Genomic DNA, 25,915 nt, shown 5'->3' on the forward strand with positions numbered 1-25,915 from the left:
GGGGAAGAACTAAGATTGGATTTATATTCCAACACTTCGGGTGCGACCCAGATTAGAATCGGAGCTTCTTGTTTGATCACCAAACCCTAAACTTACAGGGTATATAGTACGGGTCGGATCCGGGTCTAACCAGACCCATTGACACCCTAGGTATCATATGCAGCCGTGACGGTCACACTACAAAAGGTGAGGAAGCTTCGAGAATTTCCCTCCTCCCTCGCTTTGGTTCTTCGCTTCTGCTGCTGGCTCCTTGACTGATGGTAGAGGGCGCCTTCCCGTGTGCCCTAGTTTCCATGGAGCCTCGCAACGTGATGCTCGAGAAGAAGAAGAAGAAAGTGAGGGAAGAGGTGAAGGAGAAGAAGGGTGTAACTGAGACCTCCCATGTCGGCCTCCTTCTTGCCGTAGCTTCGTTTCTCGACCGGCACGGTCTCCCGAAGACGCTCTCGGCGCTCCGATCGGAATCTCAGATTGAGGTGATTCACCGCATCATGATTTTCTTCCTTCCTTTCTTTCTGATTTTTTCCCTGGATTTTGTGGCGTTCTGTGCGATTGATGGGGTTAGTTTTTTTCCACTTTAATCTTGTAGACTTTTGGTCGTTGTAGAATGCTTGAATGCATGCTTTTCGGGTCAGGTTCTGTTTTGGTTCGAATTTGATTTGTCTCAGATGCAGGTTCTTTACTCGTAGTATGGATTAGATAACTTTGTTAGTGATTTATCTCATATTTTCGTGTAATTTTGCTTCTGTAAACCTGAAAAATGTTGACGAATTGATCCGTACATCTCGATGTTATCTGTATGAGTTTATAAGATGAACTCGATCGTATCTGTATGAGTTGTCGACAGTTAAAGATGAATGAATCGGTGATAAAAAGAAAGAAGAGTGAGTGAACTGTGCATCTCTTGCTCCATGGGGTCTAGGCATTGTGAGAGAAATCTGATTAAAACATGACAAGTACCGTGACGGTTATTTGTCTACAATCGGCTGTATGTATAAACGGCTTAGCAAACTCCATTGTTGTTTTTTGTTTTTCGTTTTTCTTGGTCAAAATGACCTCGTGGATGTGATCTACATGCTGTTTTTAATGGAAATCAGCTTTTGGATAGCCGGAATCCTACCTGTGTACAGGTTTTTTACTGGAGATACAAAAATTGACTGTTATAAATGCACTAATTTTGGGCTGACGTAAAAAAAATAATCATTTAAAAACTTAATCGAACAGTCGATTTCCATTAAATCGGCCATGCTGAACACATATATCAGGTTAGATTGATTCAAAACATGTATCATCGAGATTGTGGGTACAACCGAATGTATTAAGTATATGACCTAAGTTACCTTGAATGTTTATGATAGCACATTGACCTTGCTTTTATCTTTTGTGTGAATCTTTATTTATCTATGGGAGGTCAGGATCTTCAATAATTTGACTTGTATGCACTTTATGCAGGTTGACTGTTCAATGACAGTTCCTATAAGTCTGGAAGATGTGTACCGGAAGTATATGAAGGATAGATGGTATGGATAGTTCTTCTACTTTTTCTTTTGTGACGTTTTCTCCTATGATCAGCATTGTTGTTTGATTATGCATGGAGAATAAACCTTAAGAATCAACTCATCCTGGAGTCAGAATTATCCTTAAGAATCAACTCATCCTTGAGTCATTATCTTCAATAGAACAAGCTGAGAAAGCTAGGTGTAGGTCAAAGTGTATACGGGTATTGCATGTTTCTATTGGGAGGCATATGTCTAGGATGATCAAGGCACTGGGACTTGCACTTGTGTATTTGTAAAATACATGTGTCTGTGTGTGCTATGAGTGTGTTGGGTGCATGCTTGCCTGTTGCTCACGTGCACATGCATGTGCACGTGTGTGCATGCTATCAGAGAGGGAGGGCCTCTTAGTTTCAATGTTCAACTATTTGTCTAAGTAATTGGCTGTAAAAACTCTGGCTTATATGTATGTGTGTGTACACATGTATTTGTGTCTTTGCACTCTATTGAACTAGCTGCAAAGACAACTTGCTATTTCTTTACTCCTGTGAAGTATATGATGTCCTCGCCCTTTTCTCCCCTCTTGTACTATTTGTGTATGATTTCAGAATACAGAATATTTAATCCTCCTTTTCTTGTACTGTCTGTGATTGATTTCAGGGAAAGAATATTTGATCTTCCTTTTCAGTGGCCATCTTATTCATGACTTCAGACATATTTTATTTTCATATTGTTCAGTTAAGATCCTTTTTTGTGAATATGCTAATACTTTCTGAATGTTCTTGTAGTGATAATTCTAATGATGGAAGACCCAATGGCTTAAAAGAGGAAGGTACTTCTCACCACTTCTTGTAGTTTTCATATTATAAATCTAGAAAGTGAACTTGTTACTTAAATGTGTGTTTTCCGGGTAGTGATTTCATCCTATAGGTGCAATGGGGCTTGTGGGAAGCTGCTGTTCCGTTTGTTTACATGATCTCTTTCCCGTAGGAAATATCATGGGAACTTGGGCTTAAATTCTGAGTTTTGTTTCACAAACAAACTGAACTTGAGAAACATGGACTTGACCATCTCTGTACCTTATTTTATATTGTCAGAAGGATGGTATTACACATACACATGCACAAATGCGGTCACACAACACACCTAGTTGCCCATATTTAGGCTAGATACACATGCTCTCTATGCTTTTCTAAGTTTCTAAGAAGATATCTGACTTGAGGCAAAACAAACATGCAGATAAGCAGAGCGGTCAAGTTGTTGCATCTGAAGAAATGCATAATAAAAAAAGGAAGAGAGGCAAGGAAAGTGAGAGAAACATGTTCTTGGATACTTACAACCCTGAAACTGATAGTGGTAAGGCTCTACCAATTGCTGATTCAAATGAGATGCATCCAGAACCTAAAGAGAAGAAGAAAAAGAAAAACAAATCGACCTCTGATGGTTCTAAGGCTGATGGTACCAAACAGAAGGGGGAAAATGTGAAGACTGGAGAGTTGGAGAATTCAGAAGTTGTGAAGAAAGTCGAGTCTATCAGTACTGGTTTGGATGGGAAATATGTTGATGTGACTCCATTGGAGGAATCCCTTGAAGAACCTAAACTTAAGAAGAAGAAGAAAAGAAAATTGTCTTCTGATGAAGTTTCTGTGCACTTGGAGATTACACGAGGTGCTAATATGGGTGAGACTGAGATGGTATGTGATGAAGCTGCAACTGGTGGTAGTGAGATGTTGCCCAATGGTTCACTTGTAAATTCTAAAGATAAGAAGAAGAAGAAATCAACTCCTGAAGAATTGCAGGGTGTTGAATCAGAAGATAAATGCTGCTTGACTTCTCATGAGGCTGTTTCAGGTAAAACAATTGGAGAGGATGGTAGTGGAGACATGGTGAAGGAGGAAAAGCATAACTCATTTAAAAGTGAAGATTCAGAACTTAAGAAAACAAAGAAAAAGAAAGAAAAGATAAACAAATTGGCGGATGAACCTATACAGCCATCTGTAGAGGCTTCACAGAGTAATGGACAGTTAGATGAGTCTGCTAAAATGTCCATGGTGAAACAGACTGTAGGATCAGACAACATGGAAGGCAGAAATAAAGCAGATGATAGCCCAAAAATCTCCAATGGTCATGCTAAAGGCAACCTTGGGGATAAAGGTCATGCTAATGGCAACCTTGAGGATAAGGGACAACTTGGGAGCTCCACAGCTAAAACACAGAAGAAAGATTCTAAAGGCTCAGCAGTGGTACGTATGTTTTATATATTCCTAACATCTGGAAACTGACGTCAGTGGATGATGTGGATTAAACTGCAATGAATTGTTGCTCTCTCTCTCTCTCATCATTGCTTCTCCATGGAATTTTCTAAAATGTCGAAGCTGCAGCCTATAATAGATGAGATCCTCTGTCATGCTTAATGGGATTGTTCAAGTGAAAGTGGAAGTGCTTTGCAGGCTGTAACATACCTAATTAAATATGTAAGCCTTTTGAGAAAATTTTGTTCCCTCAAAAAGAAAAAACACTGAATTCTTTAAGATGGTAAGAGTTGGCAGACCCACAATTTTCTGTTATCTTTTTTTATTTAGTTTTTGAAAATCGCAGCAGAAAATTCTTGTTGACTTTGTCTTCATGCGTTCCTTTTTTCATGAAATCACACCTTCACATTTGTTCTCTCTTCCTTCCTTTTTGCCCCTTTATATGTGAATCAGCTTTCAACATGACTAAGGAACTTCTCCAGTTAGCTTGGACTTAGATACCTTGAAATCCAGTTATGTGATTCTGACCCTACCATTATTCCTGTCGCAGCCTAAGACTGTTAATGCATTTCGGAGGGTTAATCCCGATGAAGTAACCTTTGCAGATGAAAGGCTCCAAGATAACTCCTATTGGTCCAAGGTATTTGCATTTTCCCCTTGGATTTATCATGGGATCTTGCATATTGATTCCTAACTAATTAGTGATTGGTTTCTTTGAATCGCAGGGCGGTGCAGAATCTGGTTATGGGGCAAAGGCCCAAGAAGTTCTTGGGCAAGTTAGAGGAAAGTAAGTGCTTTTCTTGCCTTATCAGCATTATATAGAATATCGTTTCAATTTTTTATAGGCAAATTGAACTCCCTTTTTCATGTGTTTGTATGTCCTTGTGCACTTTAGTAAAATGACACTAGGAGGTGATGTAATTCCACTGCTTTTATTTGAAAACATCAAGTCAGCAAATCGAAATTTGTTTTACCTAATCCCTGGCCAATTATCTGTGTTGTGCACTTCAGTAAATGGTTCGAGGTGATATAATTCCACTGCTTTTAGTTGAAAACATCATGCCAGCAAATTTAAATTTGTTTTACTATTCCTCCAACCAAGGTTGGAACATGCTTTTGGGGCAAGTTGGTTTTCTGATCCTTACAAGTGTTTTAATTTCTCAAGTTCTATTGTTGGGCATGTTTTGTGTAAAATCGGTGATAAAAATCACCATTATTCAACAAAGCGTAGTTGATATAGAACACTATTATTTTTTGCTGATTTTCTACCATCACTCTGGAAATTCTAGGGACTTCCGGCATGAGAAGACCAAGAAGAAGCGTGGGAGTTACAGAGGAGGACTGATCGATCTTCAGTCACATTCCATAAAATTCAATTATTCGGACGATGAATAAATTTCCGTGAACTGTGGGAATGGTGAGCTTGTTCGAATCTTTGGTCTATTGTTATTTCACGGAGCCACTGATTTCTTGTTATTTACCAGAAGCACCTCTTATGGATCGTGCTATGCCTGCTTTCTGGTCATTTTTTGTGTAGTTTTGATACTGTGGTTCTACAAAATCGACTTGTAAAAACTAATTATTTGTCTGGCTGAAGAGCTGAAAGGGCTACAAAATGTTGCACATCAAAAATGCTTTGTTCTGAAATAACATTAACGTAACGGGGTATCTGTGTTTTTCGTTTTAGGCTCTGTTTGGTGATCGTGGAACTGACCCCGCATTCACCTAGGAGTGGGCAGCGGGCCGGGCTGCCCTATGGGCCAAGCCGACCCAGCCTGCCAAGGGCTGGGTTTGGGTCAAGATTTTAGGCTCAGGCCCGTTAGCTACCGGACTGTTATATACGTGGGCTGGGTCCGGGTCAGCTTGCGGGCTACTGGGTCAGCCTGACAGAGGCTTTAGCTATTAAGAGATATCTGGTTGGGGTCTGTCTGACCCCAGCGTGCCTATCAAAACAAAAATAAAATTTTTAATTAATTGTATAGTAACTTTGTAATTATTATTATTTACCTAATTAGTTACATTAATTTTATGAAAACTAGAAATATAATTAGTTGGGTACATGGGAACTTGTTAATTATGTATTATTTATGTAATTAGTTGGTTTTGGGCCTAGCCTGGCCTGGGCCCGGCCCACTTCACATTGGTCCAATGGGCCAGGTCCTGGGCTGCTCTTCAAACCAGAAAACCTGGCCCATTAGTAAATGATTCTGGTCATCTTTAGTCCAGACTGCACTTAAAGCCCGATGGGCCAAGATCTAAATGGGCTCAGGCCCGGCCAGCCAGATGCCCACCCCTACATTCACTGAATCTCAAGCATCTCCGTTGTTGGGAGGGGAGAGGGAGATGGGTGCGGTGTTGGTAAGGGTGATGGATTTCAGCATGTTCCCAAATGTGCCGATTTCATAACCACTGTAATCACTTCTCCCAGCAACGGCTCCCAAACATAGAGCCAGGAATGAGATTTTTAGAGTGCTAGCTGAATGGGTGGTCGTGGTCTAGTCTTTAGTGCGTGGATCTTGGTCTAATCTAAGTGACTCATTAGTTTTGATTAGGTGAAGATCTCTTGTAGTTGATATCATGGGAGTTTTATCTAAAACCAATATGGTCGTTTGTAGTTTTAGTTTGGCTGATACTCGTCTCCTTTTCTTGTTATATTTTACAAGTCATCTAAGTAGTTGTATATTTTATTTGACATTACGATGCTGGATATTTTGATCGGTGCATGTTCGTTGAGGGCACGTTTGGAAGAGAAAAACTCTCAAAGGAAAAAGAAAGTTTTGCCGATGAGAGTTTTTTATATGAGAAGTTTTCCAAAAGAAAGTTTTTTGTTTGTTTGTGTAACATGAGAAAAACATAGTGAAAAAATGTGAAAAAAAAGAGAAAGGAAGAGGAGGGTGATGGTGATGGTAGTGGGTGGTGGTGGTGGTGGTGGTGGTGAGATGTGGTGAGATGGGTGGTGGGTAGTGTAAAAATAAATTTTCTCCTGGTAGGAAACATTTTCCACCTCCCATTGGAGGAATGTTTCTTATCAAAAAGTGTACTTTCTAGAAAAACTCACAAAAAAAGCCTCGTTTGGAAGAGTCGAAAAATTCATACGGATTTTTTCATTTTGCATCATTTTTCCTACATCTTTCTCACTTTCAAATGTACCCTAAGTGTGAAAGTGATTCACTTTCATATGAAAGCGTCTACTTCCCCACTTCACAGTAATCCACTTCCAAACATGGCAACCCCTTTTTCAAGTAAAGGGGAAAGGAGATCCCAGTCAAAGCCCAATTAAGGGGGGCATACAACTCCAATTTTTCATTCGTAACTGTTTTAGATAGGAAACATTCCTCCTAAAGGAGGAGGGTTGTGGTAGGCCTGTGACAGCCAACATAAAAACTTAGTCATACCCTATGAATATGAACCAATATGAGAATTTCGTTGGGGCGTTCCCTACTGAGTGACGCGCTGAAGGTAGTGATAAATGGGCAAGGGTTGTTAGGTCGTTGCCCGGAAGCGACGGGTCACACCGGCGCTCGGGTGTGGTGTCAAATAGGCAAGGGTCCCTTCACTTTGTTGGATGGGTGGGGGTAAAGAAGTTAGTCAAAGACTATAAAATTAGGTTAGCCACTTGGAACATAGGATCTTTAACTGGTAAGTTGGTAGAGTTAGTAGATGTTATGTGTAGGCGAAAGATTGATATTTTATGTCTACAATAGACCAAATGGGTAGGTGAGAAAGCAAAAGTGATAGAACCTTGGGGATATAAGATTTGGTATACAAGAATAAATAGGAATGGAGTAGGGATTGTTATGAGTCGTGAATTTATAGATAATGTAGTTGAGGTCCGTAGGAAGGGTGATAGGATTTTACTTATTAAATTAGTATTAGGTTCGGATATTATTAATATTATTAGTGTTTATGCACCTCAAGTAGGTTTAGATGGTTCCATTAAGTGTCAATTTTGGGAAGATTTAGATGGAGTAGTACAAGGGATATCTTACAGAGAAAGGCTTTTCATCTACGGTGACCTTAATGGGCATGTAGGCATTAGTAGGGATGGATTTGAGAGTATCCATGGAGGCTATGGTATAGGAGAAAGAAACAAAAGTGGAGAAGGGATTTTAAATTTTGGTTTGTCCTATAATATGATCTTAGCAAACACTTGGTTTAGGAAGATGGAGTCTCACCTAGTAACATTTAAAAGTGGGGTTAATACGAGTCAGATAGATTTTTTCCTACTTAGAAAGAGAGATAGGGGTTGTTGCATCGATTGTAAGGTTATACCGAGAGAAAGTGTAGCTACACAACATAGAGCCTTAATTTTAGATCTTAGAATTAGACAATGCCGCAAAAGAGATAGACATAGGATAAATCCTAGAATTAAGTGGTGGGCATTGAAAGGAGCTAAACAAGGAATGTTTGTAGAGCAGGTAGTTAAGGAAGCTGATTGGTGTCTCGACGAGGATTTAGAATCAATGTGGAATAAGATAGCGGGTGGCATGAGAAAGGTGGCTAAGGAGGTATTAGGTGAGTCTAAAGGCGATGCACCGCTAGGTAAGGATACATCGTGGTGGAACGAGGATGTCAAATTAGCTATTAAGGTTAAAAGAGAGTGTTATAGAAATCTAAGTAAGAGTCATGATAATGAGAATTTGGAGAAGTATATGATAGCAAAGAAGGAAGCTAAAAAAGTAGTTTGGAACGCGAGGGATAAGGTATATAAAGAGGTTTATGACAAGTTGGATACCAAAGAAGGCGAGAAGGATATTTATAGGCTTGCAAAGATGAGATAGGAAATCGAGGGATCTGGGTATGATTAGATGTATCAAAGATGAAATGCAAAGGGTTTTAGTCAAATATGAGGAGCTTAAGGATAGATGGAAAGATTATTTTGATAAGCTATTTAATGAAAGTCTCAAGATCTTGGAGACTTCTCCATTCCTTTTCATGAGATGAATCGTGACTTCATGCGTAAGATTCAAAAGAAAGAAATTGCAGAGGCTTTGAAGAAAATGAAATCAAGAAGGGCAGTTGGCCCAGATGGTATACCTATCGAGGCTTGGAAATGCTTGGGAGAGAAAAGTTTAGAATGGTTGAAAAATCTTTTTAACAAGATTTGGCGGACAAATAAGATGCCTAATGAGTGGAGGAAGAGTACTTTGGTGCCTTTATATAACAATAAAGGTGATATACAAGATTGCACAAACTATCGTAGTATAAAACTCATGAGTCATACTATGAAACTTTGGGAGAGGGTGATTGAGTCTAGGTTGAGGAAGGTTGTCATGATATCGGAGAATCAATTTGGTTTTATGCCTGGTAGATGAACTATGAAAGCTATACATCTTCTTAGATAACTTATTGAGAGAAATAGAGAGAGAAACAAAGATTTGCATATGGTTTTTATTGATTTAGAGAAGGAATACGATAGAGTACCTAGGGACGTTCTTTGGTGGACAATGATGAAGAAAGGTGTTCCTCTGAAGTACATTAGTATAATTAAGGATATGTATGAATGAGTAGTAACCAATGTCCGCACTTGTGGAGGGGTGACAACCAATTTTCCTATAACGGTTGGGTTACATCAAGTATCTGCTTTAAGCCCTTTCCTATTTGCTATAGTGATGAGTGAGCTTACGAGATCAATTCAAGAAAATGTGCCGTGGTGTATGTTGTTTGCTGATGATATTGTTTTGATTGATGAGTCTAGAGCTGGGGTTAATGCTAAGTTAGAATTATGGAGACAGACATTAGAAGCAAGAGGTTTTAAGTTGAGTAAGAGTAAGACAAAATACATGGAATGTCGGTTTTGTAAGCAACGAAGTAGTGATGGGAGTGTAGTGAAGCTTGGTGAGCAAGAAATACCAGTGGATGATTGTTTCAAATATTTGGGATCTATCATTCAAAAGTATGGAGAAATTGATGGGGATGTAAATCATAGGATAAAGGTTGGGTGGATGAAATGGAAAAGTGCAACTGGAGTGTTGTGCGATCGTAGAATGCCATTGCGGTTGAAAGGAAAGTTTTATAGGATGACTATTAGGCCCGCTTTACTATATGGTACAGAATGTTGGGCTGCCAAGAGACATCATATTCAAAAAATGAGTGTAGCTGAGATGCGTATGCTGAGATGGATGTGTGGAAATACAATAAAAGATAAGATTCGGAACGAGGAGATACGTAAGAAGGTAGGCATTGCACCCATTGAAAATAAGATGAGAGAGAATCATTTACGGTGGTTTGGACATATTCGACGAAGGCCTAATGATGCTCCAGTTAGAAGGATGGAGAAATGGAAAAATATATTAGTTAAAAGAGGTCGGGGTAGGCCTAGGAAGACATGGATGGAGGTGATAGGAAAGGATATGAATGCTTTGAACCTCACCGAGGACATGACATTGGATAGAAATGATTGGAGGAAAAGGATTCATGTGGAAGACCCAGAATGATTTTCTTTTTTGGTTCATATCGCCGACCCCAATTGTTTTGGGATGAAGGCGTAGTTGTTGTTGTTGTTGTTTGTTGTAACTGTTTTAGATAGCTATGCTCAACTTTGTGCCTTTTTCGCCAAGCTCTTGTATATGAATGATTGATTTTCTGCGTGAGAAAAATGGTTCGTCCTGATTTTTTTTCTTTTGTGCGATAATAAAAAATCATCAAGGTTGGATGGTGACTTTTTCATTTTTTTGAGATACGATCAGAGTCAGCAGAAGCTATATGAGCTATAATACAAGCCATTTAATTGCATTTTTAGGACAAACTAAATTGATGGGTTGGGCTCGAACCTCCGTAGCCCATCTTTAGGCCCATGAGCCTAAAGCGATGCCACTTTTTTGGACCCTAGCCTAGGCCTTGCCCGTGAATATGATGGGCTGGGCTTGGCCCAGCCTGGGTGGGACACTGGCGTGCTCGTTCTGTCTAAATTGCAAGCCCCCTTGGTCAGCCCATTGCCTACCCCTGCCAGTGAGTGTGTGACTATGTGCTTATTTTGTGAGGTAGTTAGCTGAGTTAATTCCACCTAACCTTGTTTTGTTTTTCTTTTTTATGACAAGGAATCCTGGCTGTGGCCAGGAAAACCCCAGGTGGGCCCCCACGACCACCTTGCCTTACTTGGCCCACCTCAGAAAGCTATGGAAACACCCGTGTGCCAGTGGGGTTTGATCCGGTGCCTTCACCTCAGTGCCCTTTCAACAACCCTGTTGGCTATGCAGGCAACCTCTGTTTTCTAAGTTGAACAGAGAGAGAGAGAGAGAGAGAGAGAGATTGATTGATTGATTGATTTTAGGTACTGAAGGGTATAACCAAAAAATCTGCCCTGATGCAAATTCCATTGGCAAATGAATCAAATATTAGATCAACTTTCGTCCAAGGTGGCTCCGAAAACCTATTAGCAGGTCAGAGAGAGAGAGAGAGCCGAACTATAGCCATCAACATTGCGAAAACAGGTTCAACCAACATTGAACCCGTTGGAGAAGCCCAAAAAAGAAAGTAAGATACAAATACAGTTGATCGATGATCGTCACCCTGGTTCAGGAGGTGGCGATGGAGGTTGATTGCGCTGAAGCTCAAGAAGGTTGATGCGCAGAATGGCGTACACGTCTGCCAAGATAAGGTTCACTATTTTATTGAAAACCACCGGAATATGCCGGAAGATGGCGTTGTTGCGGGTCATCCAAACGGCCCACCAGGATAAGAGAAGCCAAGTTCGCCAAATAATCCGCCATTTGTTGCACACAAACAGGTTGAGGACCCCACAACAAGTCGTTTGCGGACAATTCGTGGTGTACGCAGACCACAGGCTTATTCCAAGTGACCTAAGATGTTTTGAAATACAGTGCACTCCCAAAATAGGTGAAATACAGATTCTTCGACTGCCTCACACAATACACATTTACTCGGAAGATGGAATCCGATGGATTTGAGGAAGCTGTCAGTCTGCACCCGATCGTGTAGGATGAGCCATGCTAGGAAACGAGATCGAGGAGTCGATCCTTTTCCCCAGATAAGGCTGGCCGAGAACCGGTCTACCCCCGAAGGAAGGAGAGAGAGGTAGCATCCTTTAGCGCTAAAAGAGCCGTTCGGAGCAAAGGCACATCCTAAGAACTGGGTTTGTGAGTCAACAAGGCCATTAATAGAAAGAACTGCAGACCAAGCTTGGATTCATGATCGACGAAGCTTTGACATTGCTTGCTGACTCACGCGAGTAGCCCCAACCAACGATTTCACACCCCCGTATTTAGCAAGAAGAACGCTGGCACACGGGGACCCATGTTGGTGCGCAAGCCAGCTCTGTTTCATGACGAGAATCATACTCCTCAATCTGGGGTCCTTGATTCCCAAGCCCCCTGTATAAAGAGGAAGCCTTAGGGTATCCCACCCTATCAGGTGACGCTTGTTGTTGGAGCCACGTCCATACCACAAGAAGTTTGCCAAGACCCGAGATAGCTTCTTACTAACCCCCACATGAATATTGACATAACAAATTCTGGCATAACATTTAGGACGTGCTTGATGAGAGTCAGTCGACCCGCGATGAAAAGGTAGGAAGCTTGCCAGGCCAAAATTTTATTCTGAACCTTTTGCAGAGTCGAGTTCCAAGTTGCCGTTGTGACCCTGCTGATCTGACGTGGCAGACCCAGATAAGAAAATGAGTTTTCCGTTATCGTGCATCCGAATATCCGCTGACCCATAGCTAACATCGACAGAGGGGCATTAACCAAGGACATACAACACTTATCGTAGTTCATAGATAAACCTGACATCGACAGGAAAAAAGTAAGACAAGCTTGAATCTTAACATTTGTTGGATTAAAACCCTTCCAAAGATAATCACATCGTTGACGTAGGTCAGGATATGACACGGGAACTCCGATATACCGAGTGACTCAATTAGACCACACTCCACTACCCTCTTGACCAAAACTACATGTTCCTTAAAGACGATGTTGAAGAGTAAAGGAGACAGGGGACAACCTTGCCGAAGACCACGACCAAGTTTGAACTGCTTGCCCTTTACCCCATTGATCTGAATTTGTGACTGTGCATTGGTAACTAGCTCATGAACTCAGCTAGAGAAACGTGTGCCGAAGCCCAAATTCGTCAACATGTTGAAAATGAACGACCAACGACCAATGAACTGAGTCGTAGGCTTTATGAAAGTCAAGTTTAAGAGTGAAGAAAGCCCCCCCGCTGATCTTGAGAGAATGCAACACTTCTGTGGCCAAAATGAAAGAATGTTGAAGCTTTCTATTAGGGATGAAGGCGAACTGAGCCTCCAATAAAATCCTAGGAGCGACTAACCACCTCTTATTTGCCAAAACCTTTCCGATAATGCAGTATAAACCTCCTAACACAGAAATAGGTCGGAACCGCGAGATGTCTGATGCGACAACTTCCTTAGGAATAAAAGACACAATGGCTAGGTGAATGAATCGGCAGACGACTGTTGCGATAAAACTCAGTAAATACACTAAGGATGTCACTCTTAACACATTGCCAGAAAATGCGAAAGAAATCCACCGGATACCCATTAAAGCCTGAAGCTTTCCACCCAGATGAATCTCGCACAGCCAAGAAGATTTCATCTTCGGTGAATGACACCTGAATCGATTTAGAGAGAGCCTGATCCATGATCAAGAATAATGCAGTACCCATCCCTACAGGTTAGTGAAATAGTTGGTGACAATAGTGAGTATCTGATCGCCCGAGTAGGAGACACCGTCGATAAATATAGAATGAATCACATATCTTCTATGCCTATGAGAGGCGAAAAAATGAAAGAACCTTGTGTTCCCGTTACCTGCTTTAAGCCAAATCATTCTTGATCGCTGCTTTCAGCGTATCTTATCTTTTAGACACTAAGATTGCAATAACAAAAACAACTTAGCCGATCTAACATTGAGTCTTTCAATATCGGATGCAGACATTAAGGACATACCCAAGAGCGACTGATTGATGTTAGACAGCTCGCGCTCCCACTCCCCCATATTTTAAAATTTGATTATGTTATTGGAGACCAACCAAGATTTGATGTCGCAAGATAACCGAAACAGTTTAACCATGCACCGTGAAGCCGTCCACTCCGCATAGTAAGGTCTACTCCAAGATTGTTGGACTAACGATTCGAAACCTGCCTTCTTAAGCCACCATTGCTCAAATCTGAAGGTTATGTTATCAGAGAAACCTTGACTCCATCGGATAACAATGAGAGAGAGAAAGAGATTTTAGGTACTAAAGGGTATATCCAAAAAATCTGCCCTGACGCAAATTCCATTGGCAAGTGAATCAAATATTAAATCAACTTTCGTCCAAGGTGGCTCCAAAAACCTATTAGCAGAGAGGTTATATGGTATATAACTGATTCATTGGTTATATTCAATCCCTACCATACATTTCATTTGATAGCGATCTCTGCTGGCCCCCAATGCAATATTTAGTTTCCAAGTGATGTGCAGTGGGGATTGAATATAACCAGAAACCGGTCATACACCATAAGACTTAAGTTGCCCACAACAAGCTTTGGTAATGTTGCCTTTTCAATTAGATGTTTTTTTTTTCATGGAGGGGGAAACCACCCTCAGGATCAGAGACCTAGTCATGCTGGCTCAGCATGCCGTAATTACGGTCTCATTCCCAACGGTGTAAACCCATGGTGAACCTTTTGCCCCCAGGGGAAGCGTTTTCGGCTGAGCAAGGGCTTATCCCTTGCCCTCATTAATGCAATGGGTTTGACACTCATGGTAATGTAACCCTAAGGCCCCCCTCCACTGAGCCAAACCCCTAAAGGATAAAGGTTTTGCATAGGCCAGGCCAAACATCATCCATTTTATCGATGTTTTGACCACCAATTGGCAAGAAGCAAATGGGATCTGCAGTTGCCCTTGATGTATAAAATTTTATTTCCACTATAAAAGGCAAGGCAAAAAAACTTGGCGCTACCTTGGATTCAGTGTTAGTAGGGATGTAAGTAGTTCAAGTTGGGTTGGATATCTAACCAAATCCGAATTTATTTATCTGGATTCTCTAAATAAAATCATATCCTGTTACTAATCAGACTTGGATTTGATTTTTCAAGACTTGTGGTTTGGAGATAAACCTTCATCACACTTTTTTCGTTGCGTCTCATCAGCTCATTTGGTGCTCTTATAGATGAGCAGAACTTAAATTACAAGTATAAAAGATGATGGTGCGTTAGCATTTATACAAACATTTTGAGGAGAAAAAATTGGAAGGAAAACCACTCAACTATTGACTATTATCCTCATCGTTCACAGCTTCACATTATTATCTTCATTTGCCTGTCTCCATTTTGCCTTATTTGCACAATTAGTGAGTTCTTCAATGGATCTAGGTCTTGGTCCGTGTTAGGGCAAAGGACCAAGTTTGCATCTGAGATGATCGACACCAGTGACCCGAAGATCAGATGGAATAAACCGGGTAATGAACTGGCTAAGCTGACTTCCTCCCAAACAAAATGATAGTCAAGCTCGATGTGCTTAGACCGATTATGAAAAATAAGGTTATCAACATGTGAAGGGAAGGGGGATTTGTCACAAAAAAAAGGAAGATAGGTGGTTGAGGTAGAAAGACACCAAATATTACAGAGAATAACAGAAATCTACATTGATCCTTGGTGGTGGAGACAATGGTGTGATACACAACTTCTGAGCTAGATCCGGCAACAGTGGGCTGCTTTTTTAGCACACCACTAAATGCAGTTGCCACCTAAACAGACACAATACCCGATAGTGCAACGATGGGTAATGGGACAACCCACCCAGTTAGCATCAAAAAATTGGAAAGTGATTGACAAGCTGAAAATAAAAGTTAGTAAGTGCATATATATATATATACACTAAAATGTGTAGGTGCATGATCACTTTCCAACACGACCAGAACGAACTTGATGGGCCAAGTTGGCAGACAAGTCTAGTCCAATGTAATTCGATTGGCCCAAAGACTTTTCAAAATGGGCCGATTCAAGGTTGATTCCATTTATTTTTTAATATTTTTTAAAAGGTTTAAAGAAATTTTTTAACATTTTTTTTTAATAAGTCTAAAAAAGGGCCGGTTAAAGATCGATTTGATTTTTCCATTTTTTTAAGAAACCGATTCACCTTGTGAACTGATTTTAACAATATTGGTGTAGTCCATATGAGAGAGAGAGATGCAGCCAAGTTCATGAAAAACATTTCTACTACTGCCTTACCAAATCCGAGTGATAATTGCAGCATGCAGTTTGCATGTTGTTTTGGTAGCAGTCATAAATCCTGTCTTTGGGAAAATCTCTGGTGGAGAATCTTGCAATATTTTAAAAAATCTGGGTTTTCTAGAGACGATCTCAAGAAATTTTGCTCGGAATACACAAAATTTAAAATGTATATAAATATATGGTAAACATGTCAATAATACAAAAATTGAAAACAAATGCTTTTAACATGTAAATATAATGTTAAAGATGTAAAATCTGTTTTTTAAAAATTATATGTTTTTAATGGCAAATATCACCCATTGAAAATATTGTTTTAAAATTACAATATTTTCAAAATATATGCATCATAAAAACCTGAACCAACTTGCAAAGAACCAAACTAAGCCTCTTTGGTCTTTGGCGCTTCTTGATTTCAACACGGTAACAATCACAATGTAACAAGGTAATTAGGTAAGAGGCAATATATATATATATATATATATATATATATATATATATATATATATATATATATATATATATATATATATATATAGAGAGAGAGAGAGAGAGAGAGAGAGAGAGAGAGAGAGAGAGAGAGAGAGAGAGAGATATGCTAAAGTGCTCTGCTCGGAGAGCACCTGCTCCCACATACTAGAAATCATAGTTGCAGGTTGCATTTTCTAAATCAGACCTTATAGTTGTATTCAACATAGTTTATTTGATAGGAATCATGCTTCAGATCATGTGTTTTTGGACATAAAAATAAGTTTTTTTAAGTCATAAAATTAGGATGCATTGTAAGCCATTGGTTTTTAAAGGTCTTGAAAAACCTAAATGTATGCTATAATCACATGATACAAAATTTGTTTTATACCAAGTAGCTAACAAAAAAAGTTCAAAAAATTTGAAAATCTAGAGCTTCTCCTGAAGCACCCTATTATTGGGAAACAATAAAATCTTTATTTTCAGGGTCTCTTGGGAAACAAAGAATAAGTTTTAGGGTGAATCTCAATAGCCAATCTCAACCAATCTATCAGTTTTCTTCTCCAAAAGAATTTCTAAAAACCCATATTTTTTAAAAAACTTTCAAATCGGATCAGGTATGAAGCGGGCTCGGGTATGTGTCAATTCAGGTATATAGTAGGGTCGGTTCGGGTTTGGGTGTATAATGTTGTCGGGTTCCGGTCGGTTCGGTTTTATAATATGGAGAACCATTTATGTTCGGGTATATAATTGGTTCGAGTCTGTTCAGGTTCAGATCTGTATATACACTACCCGCAACTCAGTCCATTTCACTATGGGTCTATAGTTTGGATCCGGCCCAATCCACCAACATTTGTTCGGGTCGAGTATAATATACATCGGGTCAGGTCAGGTATACCCGACCCAGTTACACCCCAATGTGGAACACCTCCAGCATTGTCGAGCAAAGTGTTCAGGCTGTTAGGGAAATCATTCTGCCAAAATTGGACAAGGTGAACAATCCAGTTGCTCACAAATGGCGTTGGCTTCATCCTTGGACACCACCTAGCAAAGGGTGGTTAAAAATTAACATTTACAGCATATTCAGGATGAGATGGCAGATTGGGTATACTGTTCGGGATCATGAAGGCTGTTTTTTGTGGGGCAGTGTGGATCAATGGTTCGACTGAGTTAGCTGATAGAGAGTAGGCAGGTTGGGTTCATGTTTTGAAACTCCCTGCCAAATCGTCAAGGATCACTTTGGAGTCCTCCCGAAGAGATGTAATCCGTGTGGCTTCCAATGAACTGGAAGGACGGGGAAAGAAAGGTCTCGTTCCTCCTCAAGTGCTGCAAAACCTAAGGGAGTTTTCTGTAATGTTCAATTCTTTTTGTTCATAAATCCGTGAGTAGTATATCTCTGCAGCTTGCCAAACTGGCGTCAATCTCATTAGATCATTGCTGGAAAGATGGGGGCCCAGCAGAGGAATACATGTAATTTTTTTGTAAGTTTTGACATCGCAATCCACAGGTAGGGGGGTCTGCTTAACCCCAGCTCATCTTTCGATAAAAAAAAAAAACACACAAAAGCTTCCTATTCATTCATTTATAATGTGATAGAAACCTGTTTGTTACACATTTCTCTAGTAATTAAGATGAGTTTTTTAACATATTTATGATACTTTTTGCCAGAAATATTTGTGCCTTGACGCACCTGATCACCTTCCATCTTGAGGACAGGCTTGTCAGTTGTGGGGCCCTAGGCCTGATGAAGGGCGATCAGGTGTTTTAATACATTAATTTTGTGCAATGTGATTGCACCCGATCCGGATGTTAATCATGAAAATAAGCTCCACCAGCTTCCTGGCACCACATGTACGTGACAAATTGTTCATTCCTCTTGTTTTTTTTTTCGACTCTTAAAATAGAGACCCTTTTTGGCACAATCTGCCAGACTTGTTTTCTAGGTTTTCCTGTGAGTAACCATGTTGCCACCACTAGATGCTTTAGTGCAGTAGCAAGCAAGTCCTAGGCTAGGATCTTGGTTCTCATACTTCTGTCATTCTCTCAGTTGAGGGTTGTCCAATCTCCAGCTAGGGAGTAGGGACTGTCCCTATCTTGCTTAGACAGATAGGCACAGCTTTGAGCTTGTTAATAGCCTTTTCGGATCAAACTTGCCAGCTGAACTGAACCAGTCAAAGTTGCATTATTTGCAGATCAGGGGTATGGCTTCAAAATTCAAATCCCACCAGGGGATACACCTAGCTTGTCAATCAATGAAGCCTGCTTGGCTCATGAAATTGAAAGGGAGACTTGTTTTTATCTGTGCCATTTGAATACCACATAAATATGAAAAAGTCATTCTCAATTAATACGTTAGGATCTACTTTTTCCCGTACTATTTGAGAACATGGATTTCATGAGAAAGTTTTCTATTTTATGACCAGACTGGCAAATTTATAGTTGCCTTGGTACTCGATATATTCTAAGTATGCCCATCTTCCAAGAATTAGAGCAGAGGCCGACCTAGCTTAGAGCATGAGTTAAGTTCAGCTATCACTGTCATACTTTTTTCTCCAATTTGCATGACTTGAGAACATAACGTGATCGACTGAAATTCATATTCTACAAAACTAGGGTTGGTCTCATGGCCACCATTGAATTGGCTGGCTTGTCCAAGTAGTCCATCTTGGACCATGTCCTGGCAAGTTATGTGATTGCCACCAAAAGTGACAAACAATTACTCCAAGGGGGTTGGCTTAGCGGGGTGGGAGTGAGACCTTAACTACTTGACGGGCCCCGCTTGTTTGTTAGGAGCTGTTAGTGCACGTCACCATGTGTTGGAACGTTGCAAGTTCAAAACCCAATGGTATGTTGTGTAACTGGTGGGGTCTGCCTAACCCCAGCTTTCCTATAAAAAAAGTCTTCATGCCCAATGTAGTTTCTTAGGATAACAATTCGAAAACCAAAAGTAGCAAACAATTCAAAGACAAGCAGCCAAGCCTAATAATATGCACAATTTTCATTTTCATGTCTCTTAATTTGTGGGTAGTGAGCTTGGATTACTAAGACCCGGCCTATATATGCGACAAGGCTTAGATGCACAAAAGCCACCTAGATTAGGAAACCTGATACCAAAAACTTCAAGTCAAACACGGCTGCTTCCCTAAAGTTTCTGTCTGGTCATTGGAAGGCATCTATTTCAACAAGACATTGAAAGCAAAACCTCATAATGACACATTGACGATACTAGATCTTCAGCCTACCATGCCACCTTTTAAATGATACTGTCAACAACAAAGGGAGGACCATCTAGACCTGCTACTTCATTTAAGTAGAAACCCTAGTCTATATTCTTAGGTCAAACTCTCTCTCTCTCTCTCTCTCTCTAGAGAGAGAGAGAGAGAGAGAGATGAACTATGGTTCACTAGCCTCCCAAGTTGGAAAAAATGTCATAAGATGCATAGGGGACTAGTTCATTCTTTTGCATTAATATGTTAGAAATATTTCGGGATGAAAATCCTTCCAAATCCATCCTTTTGTCTGCACTCTGCAGCAAAACGAACTCCAAGGCAGTGAATTCATTACTATTTATATTTCAAAACGATATTTTTGTTAAAAAAGTTGTTAATAAGAGACATAACTGCAATTATACATTTGCAGTGTTGATAGTTGGTGACTTGGGTACCACAGTACAGAGCCCCATGTATATCACCCCTTCCCAAGATGCCATGAATTGTAATGTCAGGGATTTCCTAGTTTTTTGAAATTACTGTTTCTAGGACTATGGATACCCCCACAACGTCCTGATTTGCTAAGACCCAATCCAACATTCAATTGCTCAAATCAAACTGAATTGCTACAGTACTAATTGTTGAACTTGATTGGCGAATAAGAAGTTTATCTCCATTAAGCCAATTCGGGTCCGGTGGGATCCAATTACTCTTACAGAACTTGGCTTTAGACTCGGTGCTGTCGGCAAATGGTTGGATCCAGAACCAAATCACTTTTATTCATGTAAGGAAGGTAGACTGTTTAGAGTCGGTTGGATACAGGAAACGAGATATCCAATCTAATCAAGTCAGGCACTAGCGGATCCGGTTCAGATGATCTTCTGTCAGATATATATGCATGGATCTATGATCCTCGTATTTCTGGCCCGACCTTATCTCCATTATCAGGCTCGAGATCCATGAACCTAGAGGCTACTTTTGATTCTGTCCCTCAACGGTCATATTTACAAAAAATTATGTAACCAAACACCAAATTCAAGCCCCAAAGGCGGTAGGCGCAGTGGCGTGGGGGCCTTGGCTGCTAGACTGGCAGTCAAGGTTCTATTCATACCCAAGCCAATGCTTAGCATAGGCCCTCCTAGCCTCGGAGTTTGGCACAGTGACCGTAGGTATGGCAGGATGAGCCAGCGTGATCAGGTCTTCGTGCTGTTTCTTTAGGTTATAAATAAATAAAAAAACACCAAACCCAACCTTAGAATTTGATTATGAGGTAGCTGGCGTACCTTATCAATCCTATTCAGATCTTTCTCAAATCGGGTTTGCAGTACCAGATTCAGCTATTCATACCGTAATCATCTTTAAAAATCAAACCAAGTCAATATGGAACTGCCAATTAGGTCCGGATCTACACTACACCAATCCATCAAAAATTGGAATGAAAATAAAATGAATTTTTTTTGGAAAAACCCATTTAATATGCGGTTTAGCACGGACCCATTACTCTCTCTCTCTCTCTCTATATATATATATATATATAAAGTGAACAATAGGGGCAAGGCCTACAGACACGATCGGGTGCAATATGATTGCACAAATATTTGTGCATTAAACACCTGGTCGCCCTCCACCAGGCCTTGGGCCCAACAACTGACAGGCCTAGGTCTTCAAGATGGAGGGTGATCAGTTACTTAATGCACAAATATTTGTTCCATCGTATTGCACCTGATCTTTTCACCAAGCTAACACGCCCTTATAATCCGCAAAACATTGCATACAATCTTATAATAAAGTGGGTATGGGGCTCGCTAACGATCATAATCGATATCCGAGTCGACGGGAAGGACTCGGATTTCCTGTGGAGAGCGGAGCCTGTGGCCGGGAAAGGTTATTTTCGTCAATCGAAAATGCACGATAACCGTTGGGGATATCAACGTAAGCACAATCAAATCCCAGAAAAAGGAAAAAAATAATTAAAATAACATAAAAGCTGGGACTTTCTTGGAACCCTCACCCTGCTTTCGCATGCGGACAATAAAAACTCGCCAACTGTGGTCGAGTTAATCATACCTAACCCCACCCAAAGCTAACCATGGTTAAAATCTCGACGCCGAGAATTCGCGCCCGCTGACGTCACCCTGGATGTCGCCGTCGGCGCAGCGTCGTCTGCGGCACGATGTGGTGATCACGCGCCTGTCGTTATCCCAGTGGTATACGGTCGCCACTTTCGTATGAACATACGCTCGTACACCGTATATGATTTTTGTATACGTATCTTTGTGTAGTGTCATCTGGTTGCGGTCAATTTCGCGAATCTCGGTACCGGGAAATTCACTAATCTAAAAAACTTTTTTTTTTTTTTAAAGCAAGCTGAGGTTAGGCAGACCCCGAGAGGTAGGATCAGGTGCAATCACATGGCACCAAATTTTTGCATTAAGCACCTGATTGTCCTCCATCAGCCCTTGCGTCACACAACTGACCGGCCTGTGCCCAAGATGGAGGGTGATCAGGTGTTTAATGCGCAAATATTTGTGCAATCATATTGCACCTGATCTTTTCACTACCAGATATTTCTTAAGCCCCATGTGGCAGAGGGATTCGAACATGAACCTTCAGCTTGACACAGAACCCCGCTTACCACATGGGATACCACCTTATTGGTGTCACAGGCAGAGTTGCCCGTCTTGATTATGTGTTAAAAATATATAAGATAGAATATATATAAGAAAATTGAAAATTTATTGTTTTAAGGCAAATTATTCTAAAAATAGCAATGTATTAAAAATATATAAGAAAATTTGTGAAAATAAGGTAAAATATAGAATCTACAAAGTCATGATAATATTGTGGTAACTTTGTGACAAAATGGTATGGATGATATTTTGAATTTCTCATGATTTTATTGGGATTTTTGCAGCATGTGAGTTTCTAATAAAAAACCATGAGAAATTCAAAATAACAGCAATATTTGTGATTAAGGTTGTTATAGAATGGATATGAGAATTGAAATATGAGAACCAGAAATATGAGCATTTTCAATGAGTTTTTTGTAAATCAGACCATGTAGATGTATTTGATATGGTAAATTTGCTAAGAATCAATATTTTTCATGAAAAAAATGTGACTTTTGAATGCTTGAATATTTATAAAGATTTTTAGCTGTTTTTTAAAGTCTTATAGGATCCTGTTTATGCAATCGGACGATCCAAGAGCTAGCTATTATAAAACCAAGCACGTAGATCACATCTATGCGGTTCACATGATAGTTCTCATATTCTACTAACTCCATTTAACATATATCCGCGACAATATTTGTGTTTATCATTAAAAAAAAAAGTTGATTAGATACATTAAAATATATCTGCTTTCAAACGAGGTCTGCGAGTGCCTTTAATTAGTGGGCTCTGTAAGGGTTTGGGTGTCGATGATCCCACCTGAAGTTTACTTCATAAAGCGTGGGCCCATTAAGTCATCCAGTTCTCGGCGAGGGTTCCTTGCCATAAAAAAAAATCCAACAAAGTCGGACCATATCCAACCCATTGATTTTTTTTACACATATATGGGCCATTACAGTATGAAAACCTAAGCCTAAAGTCGGTCCAAATCCAGATCCATATATACGGATACCACAATTCAGTTGTAAGTAGGTTAGATTTAAGTTAAATGATGTCCACTCCCACGTCCAAATACATCAATCTGTATCCGACCATTACGCGTGTAGGCATTATTGACAAAAATGTGAGATGGGTACGGACATTTATGGGTCGACGAGATTTTGGTGTGCATTCTTGAAAAGTGAGTACAATGGACCACAACGTCAACATCCATGTCCCACCTGTTTCTCTTATATTATATGGACGTTACTGTGGTGATTGAGAGTGGAAATCGGACCGGCCCACTTAGGACCCAACAGGCTCGGCCCATTCCATGCCTGAGCCCAGCCTGATTAGGGCCCGATGGGCTCAATCCATTCGGATGCTCAGCCTGACCAGGTTATAGTGAGGCTAGAATTGGGTTCTTTTTGGCCAACCCAGTTAACAGTCCGGACCCGTCAGCTTATTTGTTTTTGCCAATGCACTGGCCCTACCTGATCTAGCTGGGCCCTGCCAGAGGCCAAGTACCCCACAACCCGTTGGGTACCCTACGCCTGGTGGTAATGGGTATCCTTAAAGGTGGATGTCGTTTGGATGGATACTTTATCCATATCCTATCCAGTTTGAGGTCAGACTGTCTAATGGCGTGATAACCGATCCATGTGGCGTGCATTTTTCGGACCAAATGTTCCTGCTAATTTCGAGTCCAATGAGTTCTAGAATTAAGATCACGTAAGGTTGGTTGGATATGGGTCCAAGTAGTGAACTATGATGGGCACAAACGCACTGTAAAAAAAAAAAAAAATTCATGAGAATAAACTATACTAACAAGCGCAAAGAAATATAGGCCTTTATTATAATAAGATTTAAATAAGTGAGAATATCCACAACTTAGAGAAATATGCCATGCTTGTTTGCACTGTCAAGTGGCCGCGCAGGGGCAGAGCTGCTGGATATATATATATATATATATATATATATATATATATATATATATATATAGAGAGAGAGAGAGAGAGAGAGAGAGAGAGAGAGAGAGAGACGAACTATAACCATCAACATTACTAAACAGGTTGAACCTGCCGGAAAGCCAGAGAGAGAAAGTAGGGTTGAGAAGAAAGATGGTTAGAGAGAGAGAGGGGCTCGGGCCTCCGGGTTGGGTATGGCACCTGACCCATTACCCCGTTAGGGTTTCTTTTAGGTCAGGGTTGGCATGCCCACCCTACCCATAGCGTGGCTCTGGTTACCAGTCATCTAAAATGAGTTCGAGGTACAATGGGACCACATTTGACAAGGTTGAATCCAATTATTGATTGGCCCTACCTACAAATAGGTTGAGAGAGTTCCCTGTCATATTTCCCCATCCTGGTGGGGGCTGCAGAAGGTCCGGTGGCCGACCAATTCCAACTTGATTGTTTGACTCGGTTTGTGACGAGCACGTTTGATTTCGTATAGTTGGTGAGCAGAACCACGAGCGGCTCATTTAGCTAAAACGAGTCAAGCCCTAGCACAAGGTGTTCAACTCATATCAGCTCGAGAGAGCCCATATGGATAAAATATTATATTTTTTATGTATAATATATATTTTAAGTGTAATATATAAAAAGAAGAATGCATAAAATATATATAAATAAAATATGACTATTAAATGTAATATATATATATATATATATATATATATATATATATATATATATATATATATATATATACCATGAAATGTTTTTACACTAACAAACTCATTTTTTTTATTTTTACTCAAAAGAACTCATTTTTTTTTTAATTTTTACTCAAAAGAATCACCCCAGGTGCATAGACCTAGCCACACTGGCTCAGCCTGTCGTATTTACGACCATTGTCTTGTCAATGTAAAACTCTGAGGGCTTACCCCTCAACCCCAGAAAGTTGCCAAGCTTCGCCTTACCCAGGGGGTGATGCCCATGGGATTTGAACTTAGGCTGCCCATAAAATGGCTTTGCCCCCATTGCACTACACCAAACTCCTTAGGTTGGCTTGTTTCATTTAGGGATAAGTCGAGCTCGAGCACAGCATGAACACGAGCTAAGCCACAAACTCAATCCATTGGTAAACAAGTCGAGCCCCAACATGCTCTGTTGGGTTTGTTCTGCTCATTTACCAGCCATAGTCATGATCAACCAGCCTTTAAAAAAAAAAACAGTATAATTTAAATTATAATTTCTTGCAAAAGTATAAAAACACACCTAACTTTTGGCTTATTTACTAACATACACCTAATTTTTTAGAATTACTTTGTTAACTAAATTGTATTTGTAATATTTCAAAAGTAAGCTGTGTATTTGAAAATAGGACAAAAGTTAGGCATGTTTTTGTAGATTTTTTAAATTTCAATAGTTGCAATACCCAAAGGGCTCCTCTCATCTGGTAGGAGTGACTCATGAAAGTCACCAAGCTGAAGGGATATGACTTCCAAACCCACCAATGTGCATCCCTTGCCAAAAGGTGTAAGCTAGGTGTACTATCTAGTCGGCAAGGGGGAACCTGAGGTTTTTATACTAATGACGTCGGTGTGAGAGAGGTGGTTTTCTTGATTACCCAAAAATTCAGTTCTCCAAGTTCTGTTTTGCAGGAACTGTGTAGAAATTATACCAGATTATTTTGACTTCTTCACATCATAAATTTCACTTTAAAATTTTGCTTCTTCTCAATTGGATTTGTGGTTAGCTCC

At 40.2% G+C, this 25,915-nt stretch overlaps 1 protein-coding gene across 2 annotated transcripts; it reads left to right on the forward strand.

The window, feature by feature from the left end:
• The first annotated feature begins 212 nt into the window (after positions 1 to 212).
• LOC149831275 (uncharacterized) lies at positions 213 to 5,377 on the forward strand. 2 transcript variants are annotated; one of them, XM_090013788.1, is made up of 7 exons: positions 213 to 473; positions 1,450 to 1,517; positions 2,282 to 2,325; positions 2,733 to 3,736; positions 4,296 to 4,385; positions 4,471 to 4,532; positions 5,035 to 5,377. In XM_090013788.1, the coding sequence occupies exons 1-7, from the start codon at positions 258 to 260 to the stop codon at positions 5,138 to 5,140; spliced, it is 1,590 nt and encodes a 529-aa protein (XP_089869914.1). In that variant the 5' UTR covers positions 213 to 257; the 3' UTR covers positions 5,141 to 5,377. The 2 variants fall into 2 exon arrangements, with proteins under 2 accessions (XP_089869914.1, XP_089869915.1); XM_090013789.1 differs by lacking the exons at positions 4,296 to 4,385; positions 4,471 to 4,532; positions 5,035 to 5,377 and adding an exon at positions 3,875 to 3,922.
• Positions 5,378 to 25,915: the final 20,538 nt, after the last annotated feature.

This window comes from Nuphar pumila, chromosome 7, assembly GCF_984573655.1.
Source record: "Nuphar pumila chromosome 7, dmNupPumi1.hap1.1, whole genome shotgun sequence".
NCBI classification, from domain to species: Eukaryota; Viridiplantae; Streptophyta; class Magnoliopsida; order Nymphaeales; family Nymphaeaceae; genus Nuphar; species Nuphar pumila.